The sequence below is a fragment of the Leptonotus elevatus genome, chromosome 19 (genome assembly GCF_054856555.1).
Source record: "Leptonotus elevatus isolate MCC_2025b chromosome 19, RoL_Lele_1.0, whole genome shotgun sequence".
Lineage (NCBI taxonomy): Eukaryota > Metazoa > Chordata > Actinopteri > Syngnathiformes > Syngnathidae > Leptonotus > Leptonotus elevatus.
In genome coordinates this window covers 11,251,353-11,277,806 of record NC_141257.1, presented here as the reverse complement: position 1 = coordinate 11,277,806, position 26,454 = coordinate 11,251,353, and the positions used below count along the sequence as shown (strand labels likewise).

The 26,454-nt window shown below is 40.0% G+C and overlaps 1 protein-coding gene across 5 annotated transcripts in view; it reads left to right on the top strand.

The window, feature by feature from the left end:
- Positions 1 to 26,454, top strand: part of hivep1 (HIVEP zinc finger 1) — a 56,539-nt gene that overhangs the window by 12,699 nt on the left and 17,386 nt on the right. Inside the window, exon 1 of one of the 5 annotated variants that reach the window (XM_086062514.1) lies at positions 17,903 to 17,975. The exons of the other annotated variants lie outside the window; for them this stretch is intronic. Coding sequence (XP_085918640.1) covers positions 17,969 to 17,975 — 7 coding nt within the window. The 5' untranslated portion in view covers positions 17,903 to 17,968. Of the gene's footprint in view, positions 1 to 17,902; positions 17,976 to 26,454 lie in introns of those variants that run through there. 5 annotated transcript variants of the gene reach the window in all.

Sequence of the window (26,454 nt, the reverse complement as noted above, 5' to 3'; positions counted from 1 at the left end):
AATTGTCATTTAACTTTATAAGAGATGCTGCTGACCCTGGAAACTCTTTGCACCTTCTGTTTTTGTTTACAATTAAAACTAAGATAACTGAAACTTTAACATTTCAGATATTTTGGAAAGTTTATTTACTGGAGAAAGTAATAGGGAGCTATTCATTTGTTTAACTTAGCATTTAATTTTTTAAGACCTGCTGATGGTTTTAGGAGTTCTCTGAACTTTATTTTTTGAATTTTAAAACAAAGATGTCTATTGTCTAAGATTTAAAAGAAAAAAAAGTTCAATAAACATACTCTCAAAGACATTTCACCCAAATTAAGAATTTGAGTTTGTACTTTTTTAAATGCTAATATTTCCCCTTTCCGAAAAAGTGAATATCGGTTATCGGCCTCCTTGACTACTTATAATCATTATCAACCCTGTAAAAAAATTTTTTTTTACATATATATATCAGTCTAGCTCTACTTTAAAAAGCTATTTCCTTGTATTCTGCCTATAAATAACAATGGTTAGCTCTCATTTATTCATCACTGCTCTGTGGTCAACCACTTATTTAATGTAATAATTGAGATCGCTAATAATTCTGTTGAGTGTACCACAAGGATGCCTCAGATCAAACCACTAATGTCAAAATACACTTTCAGTATTATGTTTCATTGTGACTGTTAGTCACATGACCTACAATTTCAGTAAAATTGTGTATCTGTCACCATTTTCCTCCGCCTGCCACGTTTCCTCTGCACAAACTACCGCGTATTTATTGTTATTAAACTCTGACTAATATCGACGCCAAACCACATTTCTGCTCGTGCGTATATAAGGTATTGCATACGTGATAGGTTGTGTGTTGTTGTCGTTTTTGTTGCATTATTCAAGTAGAGTGAGTTTGTCCTCTCAGGCATGAATGTAGTGAGATGACCTGTCAGGTCAGTGTGTGCGTGCGCGCGCCTGTGTGTGTCCTTGGCTTCCTCGTGGGTGAGTAACAAAGCGCTGCAGCCCAGTCAGTCAAATTATTAGGCTTAAACTTTTCAAAGTGAAGCATTAGTGAAGGGCTCAAGGCGCGCCGAATCAAATTGGAGCTAACGAACGGTGACCTTCTCATTCTTGTTAGTCTCGTATGCCCGAGTTTGCGCACGCACGCGCCTTCTCCCTCCCCAGGTGAGCTGCTCCCGCCTGGCGAGCCACTTCCTGGAAACTCGGTTGAGCCGCATTGATGTTGGCAAGTCGGAAAGGTGAGCGCTGGCGTAGGAGTTGGGATGATGAGGGGAAAATCGAGTCGGGAGCCAAACAGGATTTGTCCGCGCTGACGTCAGCAAAGAGGCCGAGAGTTAGTGGAAGAAAATCTCCCCCGCGGTGCGATGCCGGGACTGGATGTCGCATTATTTGGAGATGTGTGCATGACACATTGAGAGGGTTTAGGGCTCGGACACACTCGCGCTCATACTGTATGTCATCTCCAGAGAAATACCCTGACAAAAACTTTAGATTAACTTTTTAGATTGATGTTGCTGAATGCAGGTGGTCATTTTTTATGACTGAGGGAAAAATGTGAGGTGAGTTAAGGTAAAAAATGTTTTTAAAAAGTTAAAAAAAAAAAAGCAGTAAGGCGAGCGCCGGAAACCCTTAAAAGGGTGATTGTGTGGGGGCGCTTTTCTGCGTGTGTACCGAGCTGGCATTGCTTAATGGCTTGCACAAGCAAAGCCCAATGAAGGGGTTGCCAGGGAAACAGAGCAGCATGAGTCTCGGGCTGCAGGTGCTGTTCCTTGTGTCCTACTGCTGGAACCTCCTACGAGTTGGGGGGGCGAAAGTGAGGGTTTAAAAGACGAGTGAAGGGCACTGTGGGGAAAAAGTGCGACGAGATCAAATGATTTCCAGGGAAGTGTGGGAATATTGTCGCCGGAATGCAGCATGAAAATGTGGTGAATGTTTGAGGAGATGTGCGCACAGAAATTTTACACAGACTCATTTGATGATGCGTTGTGGTGCCAAAGCCAACTGTCAGAATTTCAGGCAACAAAACAACAATACCGTCGATTCAAGACGCAGTGGCTGGCACAGAGCGGTGCAGTGAGGTCTGGGCTTTGACCCAGGCTGCTCTGTAACAATCGCTCAATGTGTCCATGTCAGTTTAGATCGGAGGGGAAAACCACCTTATTCCCGCTCTATCCTGGCAGCCGCAGTGGGAGTGACAAGCCCAGATGTACATTCAGACATTCCCTACTTGGTTTTCATGCCTTGATGGGAATCTCCTGTTTTCTGTATATGTTGATTTTGATGATACACAGCTAGAAATATTATAAATTAGACATTTGCAATTTCTGGAGAAATTGCGAGTTAAAGCTGAAAAGCTGAAAGAAAAAATATGGAAGCATGTGAAATGATAAGGAATGAAATGGATGCTTTTTGGAAAATGTGTCAAATGAATGAGAATGAGATGAACTCTAAGCCTGTATCCCACTTAAGGGTGACGGTTTGTGTTATCGAATGTTGATTTCTCGTCAGGGTTCGTTCAAGTTTGCTGAACAATTTTTCTTGTCGCAAGGAACATGTTTCAAAGTTTCAAAAACTATTTCAACACTACGCGATCATTTGGCGAACACTCGCAAATGCTCGCCCCTGAGTGAGATACAGACTGAAGGATTTGGAATATGCATGATGTGAATCTGATTTGATAAATGTGTGAATGAATAGGGATTTTTTTTGGTGTGTGTAAGAGGGATTTTTGACATTTTGAGAATCCTTCCCAAGGTGAATTCAACGAGCTTGAATTATGTCTGTTATGTTGAATGTCCCATTAGAAATGAATGGGGGATTTTTTGTTAAAATGTTTGTAGAATTCTGAGAAAACTGTGAATTTTTGGAATGAGGAAAATAATACCCCCCATGATGATAATTTTTGAGATATGTTGAAATCGGAATGATGTGAATCGGTTGAATTATGTGGAAGAAGATGTATGTCAAAAAAAAGTAGGAGGAATAAAAACTGAATAATGTGTGTATGAAGGCTATTATTTTCCTGACTGGAGCGAGGTGCCCTTGAGCAAGGCACACCTTTATAATGAATTTCAAATAGTGAGACATTAAACTTTCATGGAATTATATAAATGTGAGCAGAAGAGGCGGGCTCCTAGATGTTTAGTGCCGGTGTGCAGATGTGGGGGACAAAGCAAACCGTTGCTGAGTGCTGCCTTTAAGGTCAGGTTGTGGGCTGTATTTATCAACACTGACACTTGCTATGTCTCTGTTGAGTATGATGTCTGGCATCATTCCTGCAAGCAGTAGCCAATCAGAGCCTGGGTGTGTGGTTTGTGCTACTTCAGAGTCACATGCAATGGGAGGTGACAAACTTTCAGGTCTTATGGGAAATGAAGCTGTTCCACATGAAGTAATCTCTTTAAAAAAAACAAAAAATTATTGTCAAAGACATGTCAATTTGCTTTGGCAGAGGACAGTTGCTTATCACATCACTTGGCTGCCTCTCTCAGGTGTTCATTTGATATTCTCCCACTCTTGAAATGCTTGGTGATCTACGGAGTGTGAAGGCACTCAGTGGAGACATCTTAAGAAGGTTATGCATTTAGGAGCACAACAAGTAGTTTGAAATGATTACAGAAAATTGCAGTAAGGCTTTTTACACAGTGTGATGGGAGGAAAAGTGCACTGTTTTTGTTGCTATGAAAACCATTGAGACAATAGCTGTTTATTGTGGTACCACTAACGTCACGTCTGCTATTTCCAGCAGCTGCAATTATAATGTTTTGCTAAAATAACAGTTTGGTATTTGGTAAAACAATACATGGCGCTTCAATCCTGCTACAGCTGTTGTCTGATGAAATAAAATTGTCATTCTTTTAGAATGTGATAGCTTTGGGTTACCTGGAGGGAATTGGTTCAAATGTATCACATAGCCAGTATTGGATTAACAACATGTAATCATTTTATGTCAAATAGCAGCTTCAAAATGTTTTGTCAGTCGCTAAGTGATTGTATAAAGCGTACAAATTGATCGGACTGCAGTCTGTGTCGGAGCTTGCCAAGAGGAAGGAATGAGTAAAAGACAGAATGTCCAAACTTTGGAATCATTTCACACTTTGAAAAAAGAAGATAAAGCGAATTGTCTACAAAAAATAGAGCTAACAAACACATCTACAATCGCTAACACAAGGTGTTGTTAGCTAATCTAATATAGTAATTGTAACAAGTTAAACACGTAATACGCAACTTCATACACGAGCCGCTGCTGGCGCACAGTCAACACGCGGACTGGCTAATGGTTAGCCCATGAACAGCTAGCTGCTAACCTGTGCGCCAACAGCCAACTCTCCTCTATTATTTGCTGACTCCCACGGTGACTAGATCACCACTATGGATTCTTTTTATTTTTTTGAAATGGCAAAGAAGATAAATCACATTTTAAATGGCAGCTGACCATGGCAAGAAATGACCAGACATTTTTATTAACACTCAAACGATTCTACTACATTTTACTCTTTACAAATCAAGTCATGAATGTGCTCTGCTTTGTCACTTATTATCTAGATGTTCTTCACTGATATTCTCTGCGATTATTGAACAGCTTCCTCAGTTATTTAGAGCAGGATGTAGAATAATGGAGCTGAACTCTACACAGGGACTGTCTTTCAGGTACTGGCTGGTCTCATATCAGAAAGCTCCATCTTAGGAAAAAAAATGCACGAGGCCCCTGCATGTTCATTCACAAACTCTGCTGTGATTATTTCCTCTCTCTTTGTGTCGGCTCGCTGCCATCAGAAGGAAATCTGTTGTTTCGTCTGTGCAATCGGTGTGTTATTGACTGAGCGAGGAGGCGGAGGAATGGGAGGTGGTGAATGTGTGTGTGTGTGTGCCTCCAAGGGTCGGTATTAGTGGAAATTCTGGAAAATTATCGGAGGGTTGGGGTTGTCCAGACCTAGCTGAATCTAACAGGCCGATAGTGGACCACCGAAAGCCCCCAAGAGCATATAAATTACCAGGATTGCAGAGTGGGGTCAGTGAGGTCGGGTCAATATTTTAAAGACGTACTCGAAGTAAGCGCAGTCGCATTTAGAGCGGGGTCAAAAGTCGTCACCTTAGCCATTCAGGAGTGGCGACAGCAGTGATCGTAGCCAGTCAGGTGGGGTAACTTGATGCATTGTCTGATGAAGTCTTTACGATGGGAAACTTGTGCTCTTTCCCCTTTGCCTGGTATAGTGATCACACCGTGCCAAAAGGTGGAAAATCCAGTTCCAGAAAGTAAAAACCCTGCCACAGTTTGGCTTTAGCCCCTTGTGCTAGCTAGCTAGCTCCCTAGCAGGTAACCGAGCACCCGGGGAGCTTGCTTGGTGGCAGGGTTTTTACTTTCTGGACCTGCATTTGCCACCTCTGCACCACACATCCAGTACAGTTGGATTTTCAATTTTCGTTTTAAAAACTTACTGTACAACTTTTGGCACCATGAAGTTGTTTTGTCATACACATACGGTAGACAGACCAATTGCAGTTCTCCACCATTTGTTTACTGCGGAACATTCCTCTTTGTTGGATTCCTTGGCCAGTTACACTGCAGCTTTCACAATCACTATCAGATAGCGCTGTACCATAGCCAACCGACTTATTTCAAGTCATCTATCTGGCATGTTGACTGATATTAGAACCTGCAAATAAAGCACGCAGCGAGCAACACAGAGCTTCTGCAACCATGTGTAAAGAGAAATGCCTCCCACCTCTGTCAACAGCCGAGCAAAAAGAGTGCATGCGAGGGAACGGAAGGGGGTGGATGGCGGGGATGAAGGGGATTCGGCGTCCAAGGCGAATGATGTCAGACAAAGGGGCTGTTTACGCAAACACTGTTTTTAACTGAAAACCGATAATACCTATTGTCTTGCGAAGCACGATTGAGGTTTGAAGGTAATGTAACACATGCAAAAAAACAGGAATACAAATTTTTTTTAAGAATAAGTAGTGCTTTATCGTTTTTTCTTGCCCCCGAACCGTCAACCAAATCAACTCATTCACTGCCATTGACGGCTATAGACGTCAAAAATTCATTTGAACAATTTCTATTAGTTTAAAATGTTTTTCCACTTTTGTTAACAAGAGTATGAAAACCTAGAATTGTTTATATTGTACATTTAGAACAGAGATAAAATTTGTGATTAATCGTGAGCTAACTAGTGAAGTCATGCGATTAATTACGATTACAATTTTTAATCACCTGATGCCCCTAATTTTTAATAATCTTTTCTTTTTTTTTAAATCGCGTCAGGCGATTCAATTTTTTGCATGACTTCAATAATTAACTCACGATTAATCACAAATTTTATATCTGTTCTAAATGTACAATAATTTGTTGCTAGGTTTTCATACGCTTGTTAACAAAAGTGGAAAAAAAATGTTAAACTAATAGAAATAGTTCAAATGAATTTTTGACGTCTATAGCCGTCAATGGCAGTGAATGAGTTAACAGTAAGCGTTTTGACACAAAACCGACCAAAGAAAACGAAATCTTTAGAGAAATGTGTTGACTGAAGTAAGAAGTTAGAGGAGGAGGAGGAGATGGTGGGGAAAATGGTAGGGGGTGGCAAAGTGGTGCCCGCCTGCTGGCAAGGCTTAGTCCAATTGCATAACATTGGTCTCTCCCTTTAGCTGCTGTCTCCATGGCGAGAGATGGTACGAACGAGGGGGGAAGGCTCTTGGGAATTGAAAGTTGCAATTTGTCCCGGAAGTAATGACTTCTGACAAAACACACACACTAAAAGTTGTTTGTAAATAGTAAACAACTCTTTCCATTTGAAAGGAATGGGCCCAGGATTACATGACATCATTACATGTCGAGCGCCACTTTTTTTTAACCAATAAAACTAATTGCACTGATTGCTTTGGAAAAGGGACCTTCCCAGACATATTGGAACAATTAAACCGAAGCGCTTATGCAAGCTTCGACTTGATGATTTTTGCGGCAGTGCGTTTTGTTTATGATAAGAGACTTAATTGTAATTTGCCGTGTTCAAGCTTAAACGTCAGGGCGTTTTTATTTTGATTTTTGAATGTACTGTGTCGTAATTACACAACAGAGGATTCTTTGAAATCGCAAACAGTCGAAGTTGCATGCATACATAACTGTGACGTCGAGTTTGTTGATGTGTGACTCGAGGGCTGTTTCAGGTGCGCCTTGTTAAATGGAATCCAGGCATTGTTTCTAACCACACCATTTTGTTATGAATAAGTGTCAGCACTGTGACCTGACACTTTCTGACACTTATGGCTCTGTTAGGAAAAATGTTCTGTGAAAATCAAGCTAAATTAGCCAAAAGAGATCCAGGTTCATGTACAGTGATTATAAAAAGTCTACACACCCATGTTCAAACCTTTAGTTTGACCTTTAACCTTTGCAACTCTCTGAGTATATATGTTTTTGGAGAAGAAGTAATAATAATAAACAACAACAAAAACATGGTTGCACAAGTGTGCACACCCTCTCATAATTGTGAATGACCCAATCACGTTAAATGGGAGTCTGCAGCTGTTCTAGCATGGTGACATTTTTGTAGTCACATCTTAAAGCATAAATGTATAGAGAGCTTCTATATCAGAGGGATCTCATAGTTCAAAGATATCATTCAGGTGAAGGGTACAAAATACTTTCCAAGGCATTAAATTAGATATGTTCAATACCACTTCTTTCAGACCGATACCAGTACGAGTACTCAACTCTTTAATTTATTTATTTATTGAATTATTATATTTTATTATTATTTTTTGCAAATTTAATGTATTTATTTATTTATTTATTTATTTATTTATTTGTATGCATACTGTATTTTTATTTATAAAATTTTACATAAAATGTCAGTGGCATCATTTTAAAGAAAGCCCCATATACGGTTTTCCAATATAGCATTTTCACTAAAGTAAAAAGATGAGAAGAAAACTGGTCTAGGAGGCTTCCAAAAGGCTGACGACAACAATGAAGGCGCTGCAGGAATTGCTGGCAAGTACTGGACATTTTGAACATGTGACAACAATCTCCTGCCGTCTTCATCTGTCTGGCCTACGGGGCTCGGTTGTCAATATGGAAGCCTCGTCTTACAAATAAAAACACTTTAGCCCAAATTACGTTTTACAAAAACATGCCTGGAATCTTACAAGCATGTCGGAAAATTTGAACGTGGGACTTTTTGGCCTTCTTTTGATTATATTTTTTCCCCTTGGCACAAGGTTGAGACACCTTGGCAATCATTGACTGAAGGTGATCACGCCCCGTTGCTTGGCCTATTCTGTGCTGAAGGGAATGTGGTGTGTTCGGTAGTCGACTTGTGGCTGTTGTGATGGTACGTCATGTGATTTCTTAATTATTGTAATCCCTTAATACTAACTACGTCGAGCAAAAAAAGAAAGTGGTCGTACAAATATGTGCAATATGAATTCACAAGTATAATGAAACATATGGTGTTCCACAGGGTTCAAATCTGGGGCCTCTGTTTTCATTGTCTTTGATTAAAAAAAAAAAAGGGGGGGGGGTTCGGTGAATGCGCATAGGAAATTGATGGGGTTAAGAACCACTGTTGTAAGGTTAAATTTTATGGTGAAAAAAGTTGTGATTTTTATTTATTTTTTTATATGACCTAATCCTTGCATTTAGTCAGCAGTGTGTTGACTTTTTTATCCACTGTAAATCTGCTGCTTCCAAACCTCACAGTCATAAAAAATGCTGTCCTGTGTTGATGTGGAGGCGGTCCGTTCCACCTCCTACTCTCTGTCTGACTCTTTAGATCATTTGTCTTTCAATTTCTTCCTCTAATTCTTTCTTGTATTAGTCCCAATGCGCTCATTGCGGTGGCCCCCGGCATTCAAGTGGGATCAATGCGCGGGGATAGATGAGTATTTATAGCCTGTGCGAGGGCGTGGGAGGTTGTGGGCAACAAGTAGGTTAGTGGCTAATCTGATGTTGACAGTGGGTGAGAGCCAGTTATTCATATAGCGAAATTAGATTTTATTTTTAGAACCTCCATCCTGCATCATCTGTTCTCAGATTGGGGAAGTCTGCACATCGGCAGGCAGGGCTTTCCCTCATTTTTGGGAAGTGATTTGAAGAAGGGAAAAAAAGGAAAAAGGGTCGAGGAGGCAGAAGAGAAGAGGAGAGGAGAGTAGGAGGGGGGTGAGAAGGAACACAAAGGCAGACAGGGAGGAGAAAAGTGTGCTTGCTATCGTGACAGTAGGCAGAAGTGAGGAGTGAGATCTCAGCTCAGACGCACAGCTGCGTATTAGCGAGCGCTTGTCTCCTGTGGGAGACGGCATCCACGCGCTCATCTTGCAACTCTGCTGTGGCATTTTTCCTGAAGTTACTTTCAATTGAACCATTCTTGCCGGAGGAAATGTCGGAGATGATTGGTCCAGGAAGTGGTGAGGAATGTCAGGTGTTGGCCCCGTGAGCACGCTGGACGCTGCGAGGCAAAGCCAGACAGCTGCCAGGCGCTCGCTCTCCAAGAGACGCCAGACTTCTTTGCTACGCGTCACACAGGCAAGCGACAACAGGTATCGCGGGGAACTTCTCGGTGTGTGTGTTTAGTCATCAGTTTGTCTTGTGTTTCGTTTTTCCAGCACGTTGTCGTTGTTTTTTCTTTTTAAATGATGCACGGGCAGATTGGACTTTTTAATGATTATTCAAAAATGTTGATTGAATGGTCATGAACTATCGAATATTTTTAGTATTGATTAGTCAATAGATTTTTTTTCCCCACCGATTAACCGGATAATCAAATAAAATGTATTTTGCATTAGTGTATTATAAATAGGGGTGTACCGATAAAACTTATTCACTTCCGATAATATACCGATATTGCAACGTAGAGTACTGTCCAATACCGTTATCGATCCAATATCAGCAAGAATGATGCATGCTTTTATAGATTTTTTGTTTTGTTTTTGTTTTTTTATGAAATGTAGGAAGATATTGATTTTGGATGTACACTGATACTGTTTGTTTTTTGGGGCTGATATCAGACCGGTATCCGATCTAAATATTGGATTGGGACAACCCTAATTACAATTTTTTTTTTCGTGATTTACCAATTATTGTTTACTTGGTATTGTTTAATTATTTAAATGGATTCAATTCCTGTTGCGGTCATTGTTTTCCTACGTAAAAGCAAAAGTCTTATTGTTGTTGAAACTAGGGTGACCAAATGTCCTCTTTTCCTTAGACATGTCCACTTTTTTTACATCCTGTCCGGATGTCTTTTTAGTATTTTAATTGAATTTTCTTTTTATAAACAAATGAAAATGTCCGCTTTTCATTGCGTGGCAAATGGGAGGCGGAGTGCACCCGTTACCGCGACATGTAGACTGCGGACTGCTCTCAAGTCCATCGCTAGGGCTGTAGGCAAACAACCAAGGTGGGTTGTGTGTGCAAAACTTTAGCTCACTGGTAAAGATCAAAACAGAGGGTGCGGGTTCAGTCCTCACTCAAATAATATAAGTTAACTCAAAATAAAAATAAAGTCCGCAGAAGAGAAACAAGGTTGGGCTTACAGCAATGTGTCATTATTTATTAATTTGTCAAATAAGTCTTCAAAAGAGTGTTTTTTGTTTTATTTTTGACCCATACAGAGGAGACCTACGTTCTGCATTTTATGGCATCTTTGAGGAAACTTTGAGTGTCATTGAAGTATTTCCAAGCCTGGCCGAGTGTCCTGTTTTTTCGAAATAAAAATAATGGTCACCCTAATTAAAACATTTCATGAATGACTACATAAATCAAAGAATAATTACCGTTGAGAGGGTAAAATTGGAGGATTAATTAATTTGGTAATCGATTAGTTGTGTAGTAATCTATTACAGTAATTTCTGGCCTATAAGGCGCACCTGACTAAGCCGTGTTAGCTAAATTTAGGGAATACTTGAGTTTGTTACACACATAAGCAAATTGTCTCGCTCTCGTTCTATCTCTCCTATTCTATTTGGGCTCACTTGGCTGCTCCCGAGCTTTCTTTATAGTGCGCCCCCTTGTGATCTGATGGATAAGCCGCACCTTTGTATAAACCGCAGGGTCGAATGCAAGTGAAAAAAGTAGCGGCTTATTGTTCAGAAATTACTGTATTTTCGGTGCCTTTCCCACTCCATCATGTTGCAGCTTTTATGATTATTAGTTATTTTTATCAACATTTGTACTTATTCTTTAGATGCTTGTTTTCCACTTGAGTTCATCGCGTCCAGTATTTTAAACCAAACGGAATCAAAAGTGTATCATGAAATGTCAAAAGTTGATGAAGCGTCTTCTCGTCTTGAGAAAAGATGACATTCACCAGACAGGAAATGACCCCTCCTTCCTCGTCCTTCCTCTTGCCTCATCTCCCCCCGTGTAGCAATAATGTCAGCCGTTGGGCTGACGGCTACAACCGCTCGCCAACCCGCCTCAGTCTCTGCGCCGTGTTCCCCGTCCCGGGCCAGGCAGATGCAGCTGACGTATGACGTGAGCGGGAGGACGGGATAAGCCCCGTGCACGGCGGCGGCTGGAGATGAGCTGTCGGCGTTATGCAACAGCTCGGCCCAGAGCTAGAGCAGAAATCAACTTAGACACTTGTGACTTCTTCCCTACTCCGTGAGCTCATCGCTTAGCATCTCCCTGCTGGGTGGCTTCATATAAGAATAGTTGTAGATGTACAGGGTTTCCCCGGGTTATTAAAAGTCGTTAAATGTAGTGTTCCTGTCACCAATGTCCAACATGAAACACTAATGCTACCTAAGGGTAGAAAAATTACCCCAACACAGATCTATGTTTCACAATTTTTTCAACTGTAACTTCATGAGTTAATGTACTTAATAAAAAAAAAATGTAAAAAATTATTTGGTAACCATATTTGTTCACTTTTATGTTATGTAACAAGGCTATGAAAAACTTGAAAAATATATATTTGTAAATCTTTGAACAGATATAACATGATTAATTTACACTTAATCACGAGTTTACTGTGGATATCATGCAATTAATTACGATAAATGTCATTGACTGACAGCCCTAATATATAAACAGTATATAGATATATGCATGTATCTATGTATATACGTGTGTGTTGTTTTCACTTTTGAGAAAATTATGTTACAATATTGCATTAATTGATTTGTTTGCTGACTGGTGCTGGTTGCTAAATTAGCACCATTAACTGACACTGTTATCGCATTTCCCCCTAAATTATTCATTAATTAAAAGCCCTCATCATGGTTGTGTCAAAATTGATTTTCTGAAAAAGAGCGGAGGAGTGGGAGGGAAATGAAGACAGCGAGGGAACGCCATGTCTCCCTCTGTTTGACGACACCGTTATGTAACGTTACCTCATGCCCACTGGCAATGGCAGAGTAGCTGCGGCGAGTGGCGTGAAGGTGGGCGGGAACTTCATCACTGAGGAAGATAAGCAAAGGTCAACATTGGCTTTTTAACGAAAAATGTTTTACTACCTCTGCCCTCAGTAGGATAACACTCCCAAATCGATATATATACTGTATATATATATATATATATATATATATATATATATATATATATATATATATATATATATATAAATAAATGAACTAGCAAAGCAGATGGAGCTTGTGTGATGGCATCCCCAGAGATGTAAACCAGTGGGTGTCTTTCAGGAAAAGCTGGCGGGAGTCTACTGAGCCGCCTGCGGGTCTCTGTAGACAGGATGACAGCAACACTGTCATGATACATAGGATAGACTGCAGGCGAGCCAGCTAACCATGTATGGCGATAACATTACTATCAGATGGTCTTTTAAAGGATGTTTGTCCATATGTTCAGAAAATATTTTCTCTCTAGTTCTATGTGATTTTAACAGGAAAAAATGGTGATGTAATGGTGATGTCATCGGGCTTGTTGAGCGTTGAAGCTATAATCGGTAACATTAACTTATGTTACAAACCGATGGAGTTAATGCATAACAGAGGGGTGAAGTATGCTCAGAGCGTAGGATGTTCCCTTTATAGATGCGCTTGCTTTTTTCCTTCTATAGTTGGGATCATTGCAGTCTATTCAAGCCATACTAATTAATTTATACGAGGAAGGAGCGGGTAGCGGTATCGGGCCAATATCGACCTTATTTCTTGGTATTGCGACTTGTGGGTGTTTTATGATCAAGAACTAGAAATTTGAAGAATAGAAAATTGCAAGTAATTTTAGGTCATTTTAAGGAAAGATGCTATGTTGGGATGTATTGGTCATTCTTTCAAATGATCTGTCATAGTTTTGGGGGGGAGAGGGGGGAATTTTATATAGGGCTGAAACTAATGATTATTTCAATCTGTCGATTATTTTTTTCGATTGATGAATGAAAAAGATTTAAGTTAGAATTTCCAGCCTTTAAAAAAACAGGACATTATTAACAAATTAATTGTGATTCAGTTACTGGTGACATGTCATTGTTTTTGTTTGTTTTGGGAGCCGGGGGGGGGGGGGGGGGGGGTATTTTCAGTAAGCTGTCGATTTATTTATTTGTTTCTTGATTAATCAATGAATCTGATTTTAAAAACTAACAATTTCCATCCTTGTTTTATTATATATTTTATAAACATTAATTAATTGATGCATTTACTGGTTTGGTCTGTAACATGAGGAAAATAGGCACAAATGTAGAACATTGCTTTCCAAAGTAAAAGTTAATGAATACTATTTTAAGTATTACACTTTGGACATTTCACAGTGATATCTAACTAATAAAATGAGGATATACGTTTGCTTCAAGCTGGGGGGTTTTTACGTCTCAAATGTCTTTTCAGCAGACCGAAGGAGAGGAAATAAAGGACATTTGCTTCATTGAAATCTTAGCGGGGTTTTGCTGTTGACGTGTGTAACATGTTTCCGGGCGCCACACGATTGTCATCGTAACAACCTTGATTAACATCTTCGGTCTTCCCCCGAGGGCAAGTAGCAGGAGGCAACCGATGGACTCAAAGTTTGATGGTTGAGAGAGTCTCATTTTGTAATCCAAACACTGGAGAGGAGGAGGAGCAGGAGGAGGAAGCGTGGTGGGGTGGTGGGCATGGAGGGCTGCGGAGGTGGTTTGGGGAGAAGCCGAGGCCAAAATGCAGCAGATGAACCTGAGCAGGATCTGACGTCTGTTTTGTAACTTGATCAATGACCTGGCAACATTTAGATCCTTATTTCCTGCGTAGCCTCATTACCTTGTCTTATTCTCACCGCCTCTGAGCCTCATAAGCCCCCGATCTAATTAAGAGTTCTCTCGCTCTAGCCGAAATAGTCGCTTTCTTCCATTGCGTGGATGGCACTGCGATTAGATTCCCAAATCAGAGGTGTGTCTGACAACCGGAGAATTTTCTTGACCAAAAATGTGCTTGTTGGATTGTACAGTACGCGGTTACGTGATTGCTTCGGAATTATACATCTGCCAATGACAAATTACCATCATCAACTACTGGCCATGGGTTGCCAGGTTTCAAAATGCGCTTTGAGATTTTAGTTCTCAATTCAGACTCAGATCCAATAGACAAATGAGATGCATTAAGGGTTTTGCAGCCATTAGAACATTTTGGTTTTGATGTATTGTTGATTAGTTATGCAAAAGGTGCAAAATTTAAGGTGACCATATTTTGATTTGAAAAAAAGAGGGCACTAAGCCTGGCCTCAAGATTAGGGCTGTCACTAATCAAATCCTTTAAAAATAGATTATTCTAGCCATTATTCCATAGAATAATTTTATTTATTGATTTATTGATTTATATAATCAACTAAGGTTAAGCATGAGTTGAATTGAGTGGACATCACCACTCGTTATTTATTATCTTCTTACATATGCATTATTAAACACTATCAAAATTAGCCTGTGCTAAACGTTTAGCAATCTCAATTAGCATTAGTGCGCTAGTGACTACATTTAAGGTAAACAAACCACCATTTAGTTCACACATGCATCATTATACATGAGCTGAACTGAATAGATGTAACTATGAATCATTTATCTTCTGTGAATGAGCATTAAAAACAAAAATTAGCCCATGCTAAATGGTTAGCACTCGCGATTAGCATTAGCGTGCTTGTGATGACCATTTAAGGTAAACAAAGTTCGCACATACATCATTATATCAACATTAGACACGTAATTGTGTCTTAAAAGTGGCTTACCGACGATGTTTTAGCAACATCCCATAAATAAACAAGTGGAGCGACTTGTTAGCTACAATTAGCTCATTAGCTTCCTGTCCACAGCGTGTGTCTGCAAAAAAGGTCAGTGTAGAAACATGGACGGCAGCGCAAACATTTTTCCGGCGGATTTTCGAGGCAGACATTTTCACTCGACCTATGTTTAAAGTCGACTTGTCCAACTTTTTTTTCCCCCCGGCCCTACTCGAGAGAGAGTAAACTTTGAGGATCATTTACTAAAGAAGTCAATACATTTGTTCAGGAGCACAGCTTAAGACCCTTTTATTGTAAACTCTGAGTCACTGTTTGTTTGTAATTTGTATTTGCCAACAAAAACTTTGTGTTCTTGCTTTGACTAACGTAATTACAGAGCCAAATTTTGCTCCTGACATTTTTCCGCTAACACGGATTTCCTAGCAATGATGCAGCAAAACAGCTATGTTGTTTTGAAGCCGGCCTGAGAAAATGTTTCTCAACTTCTTCTGCGGGCTGCTTGTGAAAGACACACAATTTCACATAATGACTAATCTTAAAATAAAGCGAAGGCTTCTTCCTCTCTTTTTTTTGGATTTGCTCAGCATAGTTGTGGGAGTTCAAGCGTGGAGGTCACTGACTGACTTGAGCAACACCAGTTCAGTAAAGTACTCAGATGGGTGGAAAGATCCAAGCAGTGGATCCAATTTGCTTGTGACAGGTTGTACTTGGCTACTAAACTTGACACGCAAAGCAAAAACCCGAAATATCGACCTTGTGCTTTTACCTTTTAAAAGCTAATGGCGAGCCATTCCGAAATGACCTAATGGGCTTTTCCGTTGGTATTTCCAGTCAATCTTTCCACCCTGATTTGCATTTCCATTAGCAGTTTAGACACGCGAAGCCGTGCCAAGTTGTTTTCAGGACAGACCCTTCTGAAGTTGGGCCAAAGCACACTCGAAGAAGCTGCTGTGACGGCTCGCCTACTTTGGGCTGCCCTCGCTGCTTTCCCTTTTTCTTCAAGCCATGATTTGTTGACAGAAAGAATTTTTAGTTAAAAACGCTCTAGTTCTACACCTCGGTGAAGGTGTACCTAATGAAGTGGCCACATATTTAATAGAGGTGTGGCAAAAAATCCTTCTCAAATTTTCATTTACTTGACTACAATTCATAAAAGCGCTGTCCGTGACACGATTTGGCCACTAGGGGCAGTGTGGTTACATGCGTTTAGATACACGCTTGTAGCTACATTAAAGAGTAGCGTAGAAGAAAAAAGTGAGTAATGTTAATCCGCTTCTCTGTATAATTTTTTTGGTATGAATAGCCCTTCTTATGAGTATCTGTAGTAAAATATTTTTTCGAGTAGCGCGCTAATTAGCGTTAGTGAGTCAATGGCACTTTCCATTGCGCATGAGCTTTGAGCTAGCTACATTTGATAAACAAGCTAAACAAAGTGGGTTTGCATTTGAGTGTGTGTAATTCTCTTTGTTCCGTGTGATTAGTTTTACAGTTAACCGGCAACATTGGACTCTTTTTGAGGTATTTTTTGCTATCTCCCAAACTGTACTCAGTCTGCTCATAGAGGGCAGAGTATATACTATAAAAGCTATAACGTTTATAGTTAGCTACATGAGTTACAGTTGTGGTCTACAGACTTCGCATGTCGTTTTGGTGGGAAATGGCACTTTTCTTACAATTTGCAAAGCAGACTGGAGTAGATCATGACAAAATCGTTTGGAATCGAAAATTGATTCTGAATTGAATTGTAGACCCAAAAATTAGAAACAAATCAAATCATGACATGGTAAAAGACTCCCACCCCTAATACATCTGACTTTTCAAGCGAGTGGTGGTAAAAAACAGTTTGGTCAAACATAACCTAATTATGGATTAAAAGTGGACTGACCCACTCTATGGGTCAAACTTTCTTTTTTTTACAAAATGACCCAATTTTTTTGACCCAAGTAAAGGATCTGACCAATATTTATGAGTTGTTTTACATTAAAAGACCCATTTCTTGACTCAAAGTTGGGTCAAATTGACCCAAGTAGAGGATCGGTCCATTTGGACCCATATTGGGTTTCTTTGGGGGGGACCCAACTGTTTTTAGAGCGTGTACAATTTGAATTCACATGTAGAGCGGAACGTATGGTGTTCCACAGGGTTCAATTCTGCTGTTTTCATTGTATCTTCTGCCACTCTACCTATGTATGGAATTTGAACAAAAAAACATTTAATTTTTCAAGAAAGAAGGGTTTTGTGAATGTGCATAGGAAACTGGTGAGGTTAGAAGATTTTTCAAAGGAAGCAGAATCGGTTTTAGGTCTGACAAGAAGCATAAAAAGTGGGCACTTAACTCCCAGAACTACTAAGTCAATTATAAAAAGGGGGAGAGAAAAAACAGCAAGCCGTCCTCTCCTCTGTGAGTAAGCTGTTGGGCAACCATCAGTTGGCAGGGAACATTAAGTCCCGCCCCCTTCAGGACAAACAAGACGAGAGGGAGACCAAGCGAAGGATCCCCTGGAGGGTGCCAAAGCCGGTTTAAGTGACGTCACCTGCCTTGCTATGCTCAAGCAGTCCCTCCTCCCTCATTCCAATCCCTCCCTCCCTTCCTCCCCCTTTCACCTCATGCACCTCCGAGCTCCACCTCCTCTCTTCCTGGGCCTTACAGGAATTCCCCTCCTCGTCACATTATACTGAGGAAACCGCTGGCAACGCCCCAAAACCGCGGCAGCGCTCCAGCTGATAGGGCGGAAACACAGCTGTGACTGTTTTGACAGAGAAGCATGTATGTACTGACTTTTCTTGGTCACGAGCAAAAGGAGGCGCTGATTGTTTATTTCCATGAAACGTGAGTCGCGTATGCGGTAAGAAATGAACTTTTTGTCCTGTTCGTAAAGCGCATACAGTTGGCCGTGTTGTTGCGCAAGGTTAAATATACTGCACGTCGGCGCTTTTCTTCGGCTTTGCTTCACTCCTCAATGTACAGGTGTCGTCGCGTTATCTCAACTCACTCAAAGTCAAACGCTCGCTGTGGTGACACTTTTACCAGCGGCAAGTGTACAAGTTTGATGCAGCCTTGCATGCTTTTAAATGAATGGTTTCCCTTTTGCTCTTTTGAAGGATCCTGACAGTCAGAGTAGTGCGGTCACTATCGAGTCGATTATTAAATGATCGGATCCATTTTTATTTTGCATTTATCGCTTACTTGTCAATTAATCTTGACAGCTATAATTCAGAGTTTGCGTAGGCATTGATAGGAACTGTAGTTTGCTCTGTTGATTATAGACAATTTTAATCCTTGTGTTTATATTTCCTTAATCTCTGTTTAAAAATGTTATTGTGCGCTTAATGCAACAGGGAGAGCATCAATTTGTTGTGGAGTTTACCTGAAATCCAAAACAGAGGCAGACAAACTGACTGGCATTACCTAATGGTATTCCTTTAGACTATTAGGGAAAATAAATAAATAAGCGACACCATCAACATTAACGAAAAGCTAATCTCCTATAGAGTTGCAGCAATTAATCGACAACGAATCGATTATCAAATTAATCGATAATTATGTTGATAATGGATAAATCGCTTAGATGTTTTTTTTTTTATTTAAAATAGTTCAAATGCTCAGAATCAGAAAATATTCTCCGATACTCTAGAAGTGGAACAATTAATTAATTGACAACTAATCAATAATCAAATCAATCAATAATTATTTTTGATGGTGAATGGTTTTTTATTTTTATTTTTTTCCAAATGCTCAGAATGTCAGCTCCTCAACAGTATATATTCTCCAATTTCTGTCGTCAATTGCTTTAACTTTGGAAAACAATCATTAACATTTTTGCCTAATTTAATCACATTACAGAATAAACAGATCAGTAACTGAATCATAATTAATTTATGTTTGTACACTGACGATTTTAACTCATTCACTGCCACAGCTATAGATGTAAAAAAAATCATTTTAACTATTTTATTGTTAACAAGAGTATGAGAACCAAGAAAAGAATTTGTTTTGTGCATTTAGAACAGATATAAAATTAGTGATTAATCGTGAGTTAACTAGGGAAGACTGATGCCTGATGAATTTTTACTAATCTTTTCTTTTTTTTTAAAAACATAAATAATTATTTTTATTTTATTATTCTATAATAAAAGATTATAAAAAAAATTGGAGTGTCAGGCGATTAAATTTTTTAATCATAATTAATAAATACAAATAATCGTAATTAATCGCATGACCTCACTAGTTAACTCACGATTAATCACACATTTTATATTTGTTCTAATACAATAAACAAAAAATATAGGTTTTCACACTCTTAACAAAAGTGGGAAAACATTTTTTACTAATATAAATAGTTCAAATTCATTATTGACGTTTATAGCCGTCGATGGCAGTGAATGAGTTAAATGTCCTGTGGAAATTAAGTTATTTTATTAAATTAATTGATTGACACATGAATTAATTACTTAAATAATCGCTACATCTCCTGTATTTAGGAGTACATTGCAACTCGTTCACTGCCATTGACGTCAAAAATTCCATATTAATACTATTTCTATTAGTTTCAATTTTATTTCCTTTTGTTTACAAAAGTATGAAAACCTAGAATTTTTTTTATTGTACATTTAGAACAGATATAAAATTTGCGATTAATCGTGAGTTAACTAGTGAAATCATGTGATTAATTACAATTAGAAAAATTAATCGTCTGACGCCCCTAATTTTTAATAATCTTTTCTTTTCTTTTTTTATTATGGTCATCAGGCGATTCCATTTTTTAATTGTAATAAATCACATGACTTCACTAGTTAACTCACAATTAATCACAACTTTTATATTATATAACGTACAATACATTTTTTCTAGGTTTTCATACTCTTGTTAACAAAAGTGGAAAAAAATGTGAAGCTAAAAAATAGTTAAAATTAATTTTTGACATCTATAGCCGTCAATGGCAGTGAATGAGTTAATGTACAATGTTTGAACTATTTCATGCCAAATTCAATTGCGTGCTGGACGAGGTTTTAGTGACGATGCGAGACATTTTTCAAACCTGGTCCGACATGACAACACAGCCTCCCCCATTCCTTGGCTTACGTACAAAGCTGACTGTATGTGCACAATTTGTTTTCACACTTAGACACACTGACACATGCTTCCTGTCAACGCAGCGCTCGGCGACACTCACTGAGCTCAGCGAAGGGGAATCGCCAATGTCTTGTGTTATTGTGTGTCACTGAGCACAACCTAGAGGGAACTTGAGGTTCTGACCGGATGGGGTTTGACGCACGGCTCGTTTTAGGTCCGTTTTCGAAAGTGTTGCAAAGGAGGAAGTAGTTGTTTGTGCACAGTTTCATCTCTTACCTGAAAACAAACAGAAAAATTCACTTTTCCAGTCATTTCGAGACGAATGCTGTGATGATGATCTAAATTGTCTCGTGTAGATTTTCATGTAACATTAGCAAATCCGTTGAGGCAACAGTTAAGCTAGCTTGTGTTTCGGAGTCTTGCTCTGCTTGGTTGCGTCCATATTTTGATGTGTTAAATAGGTGTAGTCAAAAGGAGACGAGAAGTTCTATTCAGCCGCGGTACTCTCCCCCCGCGCCATTAAGCTCTCTGTACACAAACGGGCATCTTCCCACCCGGTAGTTTTCTCGTTATATCAATTTTTCACAAGGGTGCCCACGCAGCACCGATAATCAGTGGCCGCCAGTCTGCTGCTCCTGCCACCTACAGCTTCCTGCGGGGGCAGCAGCACTGTACATACAGTGGATATAAAAAGTCTACACACCCCTGTTCAAAAGGCAGGTTTTTATGATGGAAAAAAAAAAAAGGCACCGAGATGAATCATTTCAAAGCTTTTTTCCCCACTGTTATAGTCTGTTACCCGGGAAGGAAAACATGTTTTATAAAAGGGAGTGAAAGCAAAAAAACTGAGAATGTGGTTGCGCAAGTGTGCACATCCTCTTATAAATGTGGACCTGGTTGTGTTCAAAACTAACCAATCATGCTCAAACTCAAACACACCTGCCACAATTTTAAGTGTTTCTGATGATAAAACGACTACTGTGTCCTGAAACCCGGGGCAGCATATACAATAAAAACAGCCCCGGAATTGAACCATGCGGAACACCATACGTTCCGTCATACATGTTAATTCATATTTCTTTTTTTGCTCGACAATAGTTAATGGCATTTGAGTCTGGTATGTGTCTTGACCTCCGCCAAACCCTTGGGACTGATTCACCGAACGCTTGGGTTGAATCAAACCCAGGTTAAGAGCCACCGATGTATAATATCTAGTGCTGTCACTATCAAATCTTTATTTTAGCAATCACGATTAGCATTAGCGCGCTAGCAATTACCACTTAAGGTAAACAAACACTACTACTACATTACACATCTAATAGTGTCTTAAAAGTCATTTCATGTCAATAACTTCCTGTTGCTGTTTTCTTCTGGGCGTGTTTAGTGAATGACTGCCCTCTACTGGTTCAGTGATGAACACCTAAAACCAAGTGGCAGGTTATATTTTGGAATCATTTACAGCCCATGTGCTTTTTAGGAATCAGAACTTCCTTTCCTGTGTTTTGGGGAAGCAGAATGTGGTGTACTGTCTTTAATAAAAATAAAAAATAAACACTAAGTGCTAAGTCAGTGAACGTTTTTAAGCAGACAGATAACATCCGTCATTTGGCCACTAACAGAAGAAATAAAGATCAGATCACAGCTGCCATTGCAATTCTGCTTGTGCCTGCAAAAAAAAATTCAGTGTATAAAACACGGACGGCCCAAATATGGTTCCGGCGGAGCTTCGAGGCAAAACATTTTAGTTTACCTATTTTTAAAGTCGACTTAGCCGACTTGGTTAGTAATATCTACACCACACTTATTACATAATGAAAAAGCTCCAGCCCAAAAGTCATCCTTCAAATAATCCTACATTGTTCTTTCAGTGGCCAACACACGACTTGATGAAGTCATCTCCAAAAAGATGACACACACACACACACAGAGTCTTTTATGCCTTAATCATCCCATCACTCCTTTTGTGTCTCGTAGATTAGACAGAGCGAGTCATTTCCAGCTCCCAACCGAGATAATGTGAAAAATTCCAAGATCCGCCGACTGATGATGATGAACTGGAGCGTAATGGGACACTCCCGCTCTGGTCGGGGATTCCTTAGCTCGCCGTCATTGTCGTGGAGGGAGGAGAAGACTTCATCAGTCTTACGCTCCACTCTTGGATTGATTTATAACCCTTCCGAGCGTGGGGGAGTCGCCCTCTTTTTCTTTTATTACAGGCATGTCTGCGAAGATTAAGAATTTATTGTCTGTAGCTAAAGGAAACTCTTATGGCCACTTATTGCATGGGTCAGCAGCTGAGGGCTGCGAAAATGCCGGGTCTTTTCCACACGCTGCAGGAAGAAACTAAGATACGATCAGCAGACTTCCTTTCAAGTTGGCAAAGAATTTTGTGTCGAGTTTGTATTGTCATAGAATGAATACAATCAACTTATATGGCCATTATATATATAAGTAAATCATTTTTTTAAATAAATACCTAAAAAATAACAAAACATTTTCCCACATAGAAAAGTATATAAATAATATAAAATATAAATATAGACTCAAATTAACCTGGGTTTGATTCAACCCAAGGGTTCGGTGAATCAGTCCCAAGGGTTTGGCGGAGGTCAAGACACACACCCGACTCAAATGCCATCAACTATTATCGAGCAAAAAAGAAAAAGAAAATGGTCGTACGAAAATGTGCAATATGATTTCACACGTATAACAGAACTTGAAGGTGTTCAACAAGGTTCAATTCTAGGGCCCCTGCTGTTTTCACTGTATCTGCTGCCCCTCAGTTCCATTTTAAGAAAACAGTGGTTGTTTTAGTGCTCTATAAATTAGGGATAGATCAAATATTGGTCGGGCCGATATTCAGCATTTTGACGAATATCGGCATTGGCTATTTTGAAGAATCATTTGGACGATAATAGATCAGTTAATGTGACATTTTCAGAGATGCTGCTGACCCTGGGTACTCTCAGCACCTTTGGTTTTAGTTTGAAATTTTAATAATAGGATAAGTAAAAATGTAATACTTCAGATATTTAGTAATTTTGTAATACTTTATTTACTGTTTTTAACTTTTGAAAACATGCTACTGCCCCTGGGAGATCCCGGAACTTTTAGTTAGATTTTTAAAACAAAGATGTCTATTGAGTAAGATTTTTTTGGGACTCCAATATTTAACGTACCCTAAAAGTAGTTCAATAAATGTATGCTTTAAAATTCCCCAAAAATTAAGAGCTGGAGTTTTTAATTTCTCTAATTTTGATGCCAATCTTTTCCCTTTTAGTGAAAATGAATATCGGTTATCGCCGTCCTTGACTAGCAATCGGTATCGTCCCGGGAAAAAATCATATTGGTCTATCTCTACTAGAAATCTAGTTGAGTGACGAACTCCATGATTTGCAAGTCCAAGTTGAGCAATTCCTGCCATTGAGCAAAACTAAAGGCGCACCTGCAGAGGTGCATCTCAGACTCTTCCTGCCCTGCCTGATTGTGTCGGCAAATGCCCTTGACTGTTCAAAGAATGCTGTGTCTGTGAGAGGAGCGTGTGCCGCATGTGTGTGTATTTTGCACAAAGCCGGCCGGGCGTGTGCAGAATGCTGGCGAAGGTGCTCGAGTTACATAATCTCCCTTCCGCGCCGTGACAAGGAAGAAAGGGGCAGCTGCCGGCTACCATCTCGTCATCTTCATGCCGCTTCTTTTCTCTTCCTCTGTTGAATTTGGATGCTCCGTCGGGTATCCTGTCCGGAGATCTCCTCCATCCTTATTTTTGAACCGCAACTTGTGTCGTGCGTGTCGCACATCAACAATTGCCTTTCGCCTTTGACTGGTCCTTTACCTTTTTGCGCACCGGCCATCTGCTCACACTCTCTGTTTCAAGTGTACAAGCTGATATGCTGGTGCGGTGTTGCGCATGCTAATGATATCGCAAGCTCACAGATGCTGTTATATCAAAACAACTAGAGCAAGTATCTTTGATGCTAGCAGGGAAAGCAGCAGCTTGACGGAGAAAAGCCGGCAGTGCGGCCTGATACGAGTAAATATTGTGCATATGGAGTCTTTGCGCTGCCTTGAAAAGCTGCCACTATGTAGCTGATGGCGTCCATTTGGCGTGGCCGGGCCATCGGTGCAGGCTGTTGAGCAAAATTGTGTATCATAAGGGCCGGGAAGCGGGGAGGCTTGTTGAGCCCGGTGGTTAGTTGTTGGCCTGCGGGCTGAGGCAAGCAGTGCCAAGAGATGCAGTTGCGCTGCTAACAGGGTGAGGTCGACGTTTCCTCGTATTACCTCTGCCAAGGAGGTCATGTTGTCATTGTTTTGTGTTTTTGTTGACACCATTACATAAAAACAACTACAAAAGACTTAAAACGTCGTAAGAGGGAGACTTTTCTTCATTTCTATCCAGAGGACCATGACAAAAATAATTAAAGCAACTTACTGTTTTTGCTCTATCGTATATGTAGCGTGTCCTTAACCTCTTCTTGATGGTTAAACTAATAAAAAGAGAAGTCAAGCCAAAATATATACATATATGTTGTTCTAATCTGTTCTATATGCCCTCACTGGTGTAATCATGATATTCTGAGTAATATTGTGTTTGCAAAAAATGAGTTAAACAGCAAAATCCAGCTCAGGGGACGGCCATTTTTTAACGACCAATCACAGCTCACCTGTTTTACGAAACTGGGCCGTGATTGGTTGCGATGTCATTTTCAGTTGACAGCAGGTGTAAAATAGCTGCCATCTTATGTTGCCACTTGTACTGAATTTGTTTTCCCCCTTAAAACACTGCTATGGCTCTTTTTTTAGACTATATCATCACATTATTTTGACTCATAATAGGAATGTAGCGATAATGAAAATAGCGCGATCTTAAAATTGCCACAATATGGTCATGTCATGATATTTATTATAAGCAGCGTATCTGTTAAAAAGGCGACGTATTACGTATTCCGCAGTTTAATTTTAATTGGGAATGTTTTGGCCACTGCAGCGATTGTCACTCCATTGAATCCGTCATACCAGCAAATATTTTTCAATACAGGTCTTTCAAACAACTTTTCCATTCATATATGCCTGATTTGGATTTCCTGCCTACTCCACAAAGACAATCTTAATCAGAATACGGTGTTTCGATTAGCGGGGCTGTAAAGAAACATTTTCCGCTCCGATATATCTGCAGCCCCATCTAGCCGCAACCAAAATGTAGTAGATAACACCAGATAAACATTAGGATTCAAGCCGGCATCTGCATGAGGACCTCAGTCTTCTTTGGGGCGCTACTAATCCCATTTCCCCCTCATCCCAGTCAGCACAGCGCAGTCACGTAGGGGGGCGGCTGAGCGCGAGCTATTCAAGATGTGCTGTTGTCATGACAGCAACCAAAAAGGAGGCAGACTCCCTTGCTCGCAATCTTTTGCATCCGCCAGGCAACCAACCAACCTCTCTGGCCCACAACAGCCAAATCATCGATGAGCTTTCATGATGCGTGATTCAAAACCTTCCACATTAAGACGTCTATGATTTCTAGTGTAGTCAACATTTTCTTTACAATAAGTCCTACGCCCCCCTGCTAGTCTAAACATGGCACTCTGATTAATATTGCGTTTGTGGAATATGAATAAAGCAGCCAAATCCACATGAATCTGAGCGGGCGGCCATTTTGTCACTTGGCGTCGGCTGAAAATGACATCACAGTTGCTCAGGTTTCAGGTTGCAACCAATACAATCACGGCTCAGCTTGTGAATGTCGCAGGACCAAACTCAGAAAACAGGTGAGCTGTGTTTGGTCGTAACCTGAGCAACTCTGATGTCATTTTCAGTCGACAGCAAGTGTCAAATCACCCCCCCCCCCCCCCCCCGAGATGGATAAAAACAAAGGGATTTTCCAGAGCCAGAAAAGTGTTTAATTGTGGTCTCTTGAGCTGTAAACATTAGATTTACGCTATTGGCTCGTAGAAAATTTTGTCATCTTAACCAAAGGATAGACCTGGTCATTCCCTGAAGAGTTTTATTGTAATTGGGGCAAGAGATTGGTCGCTTGTTCTCTCCCAACCTAAAATTTTGGATGCTTTCCACTCCTTGCTCTGTTTTTCATCACAGGCAACCTACAAAACGAATGTCCTCCTTTTTTATCATTTTCTTGCGGCTACATGCTTTGCAGACGGCAAGACAAACGTCCCAAAGCCCCTGTAGTGAAATATTTGACCATCATGACGACCACTCCAGCAAACTCAAGCGCAGA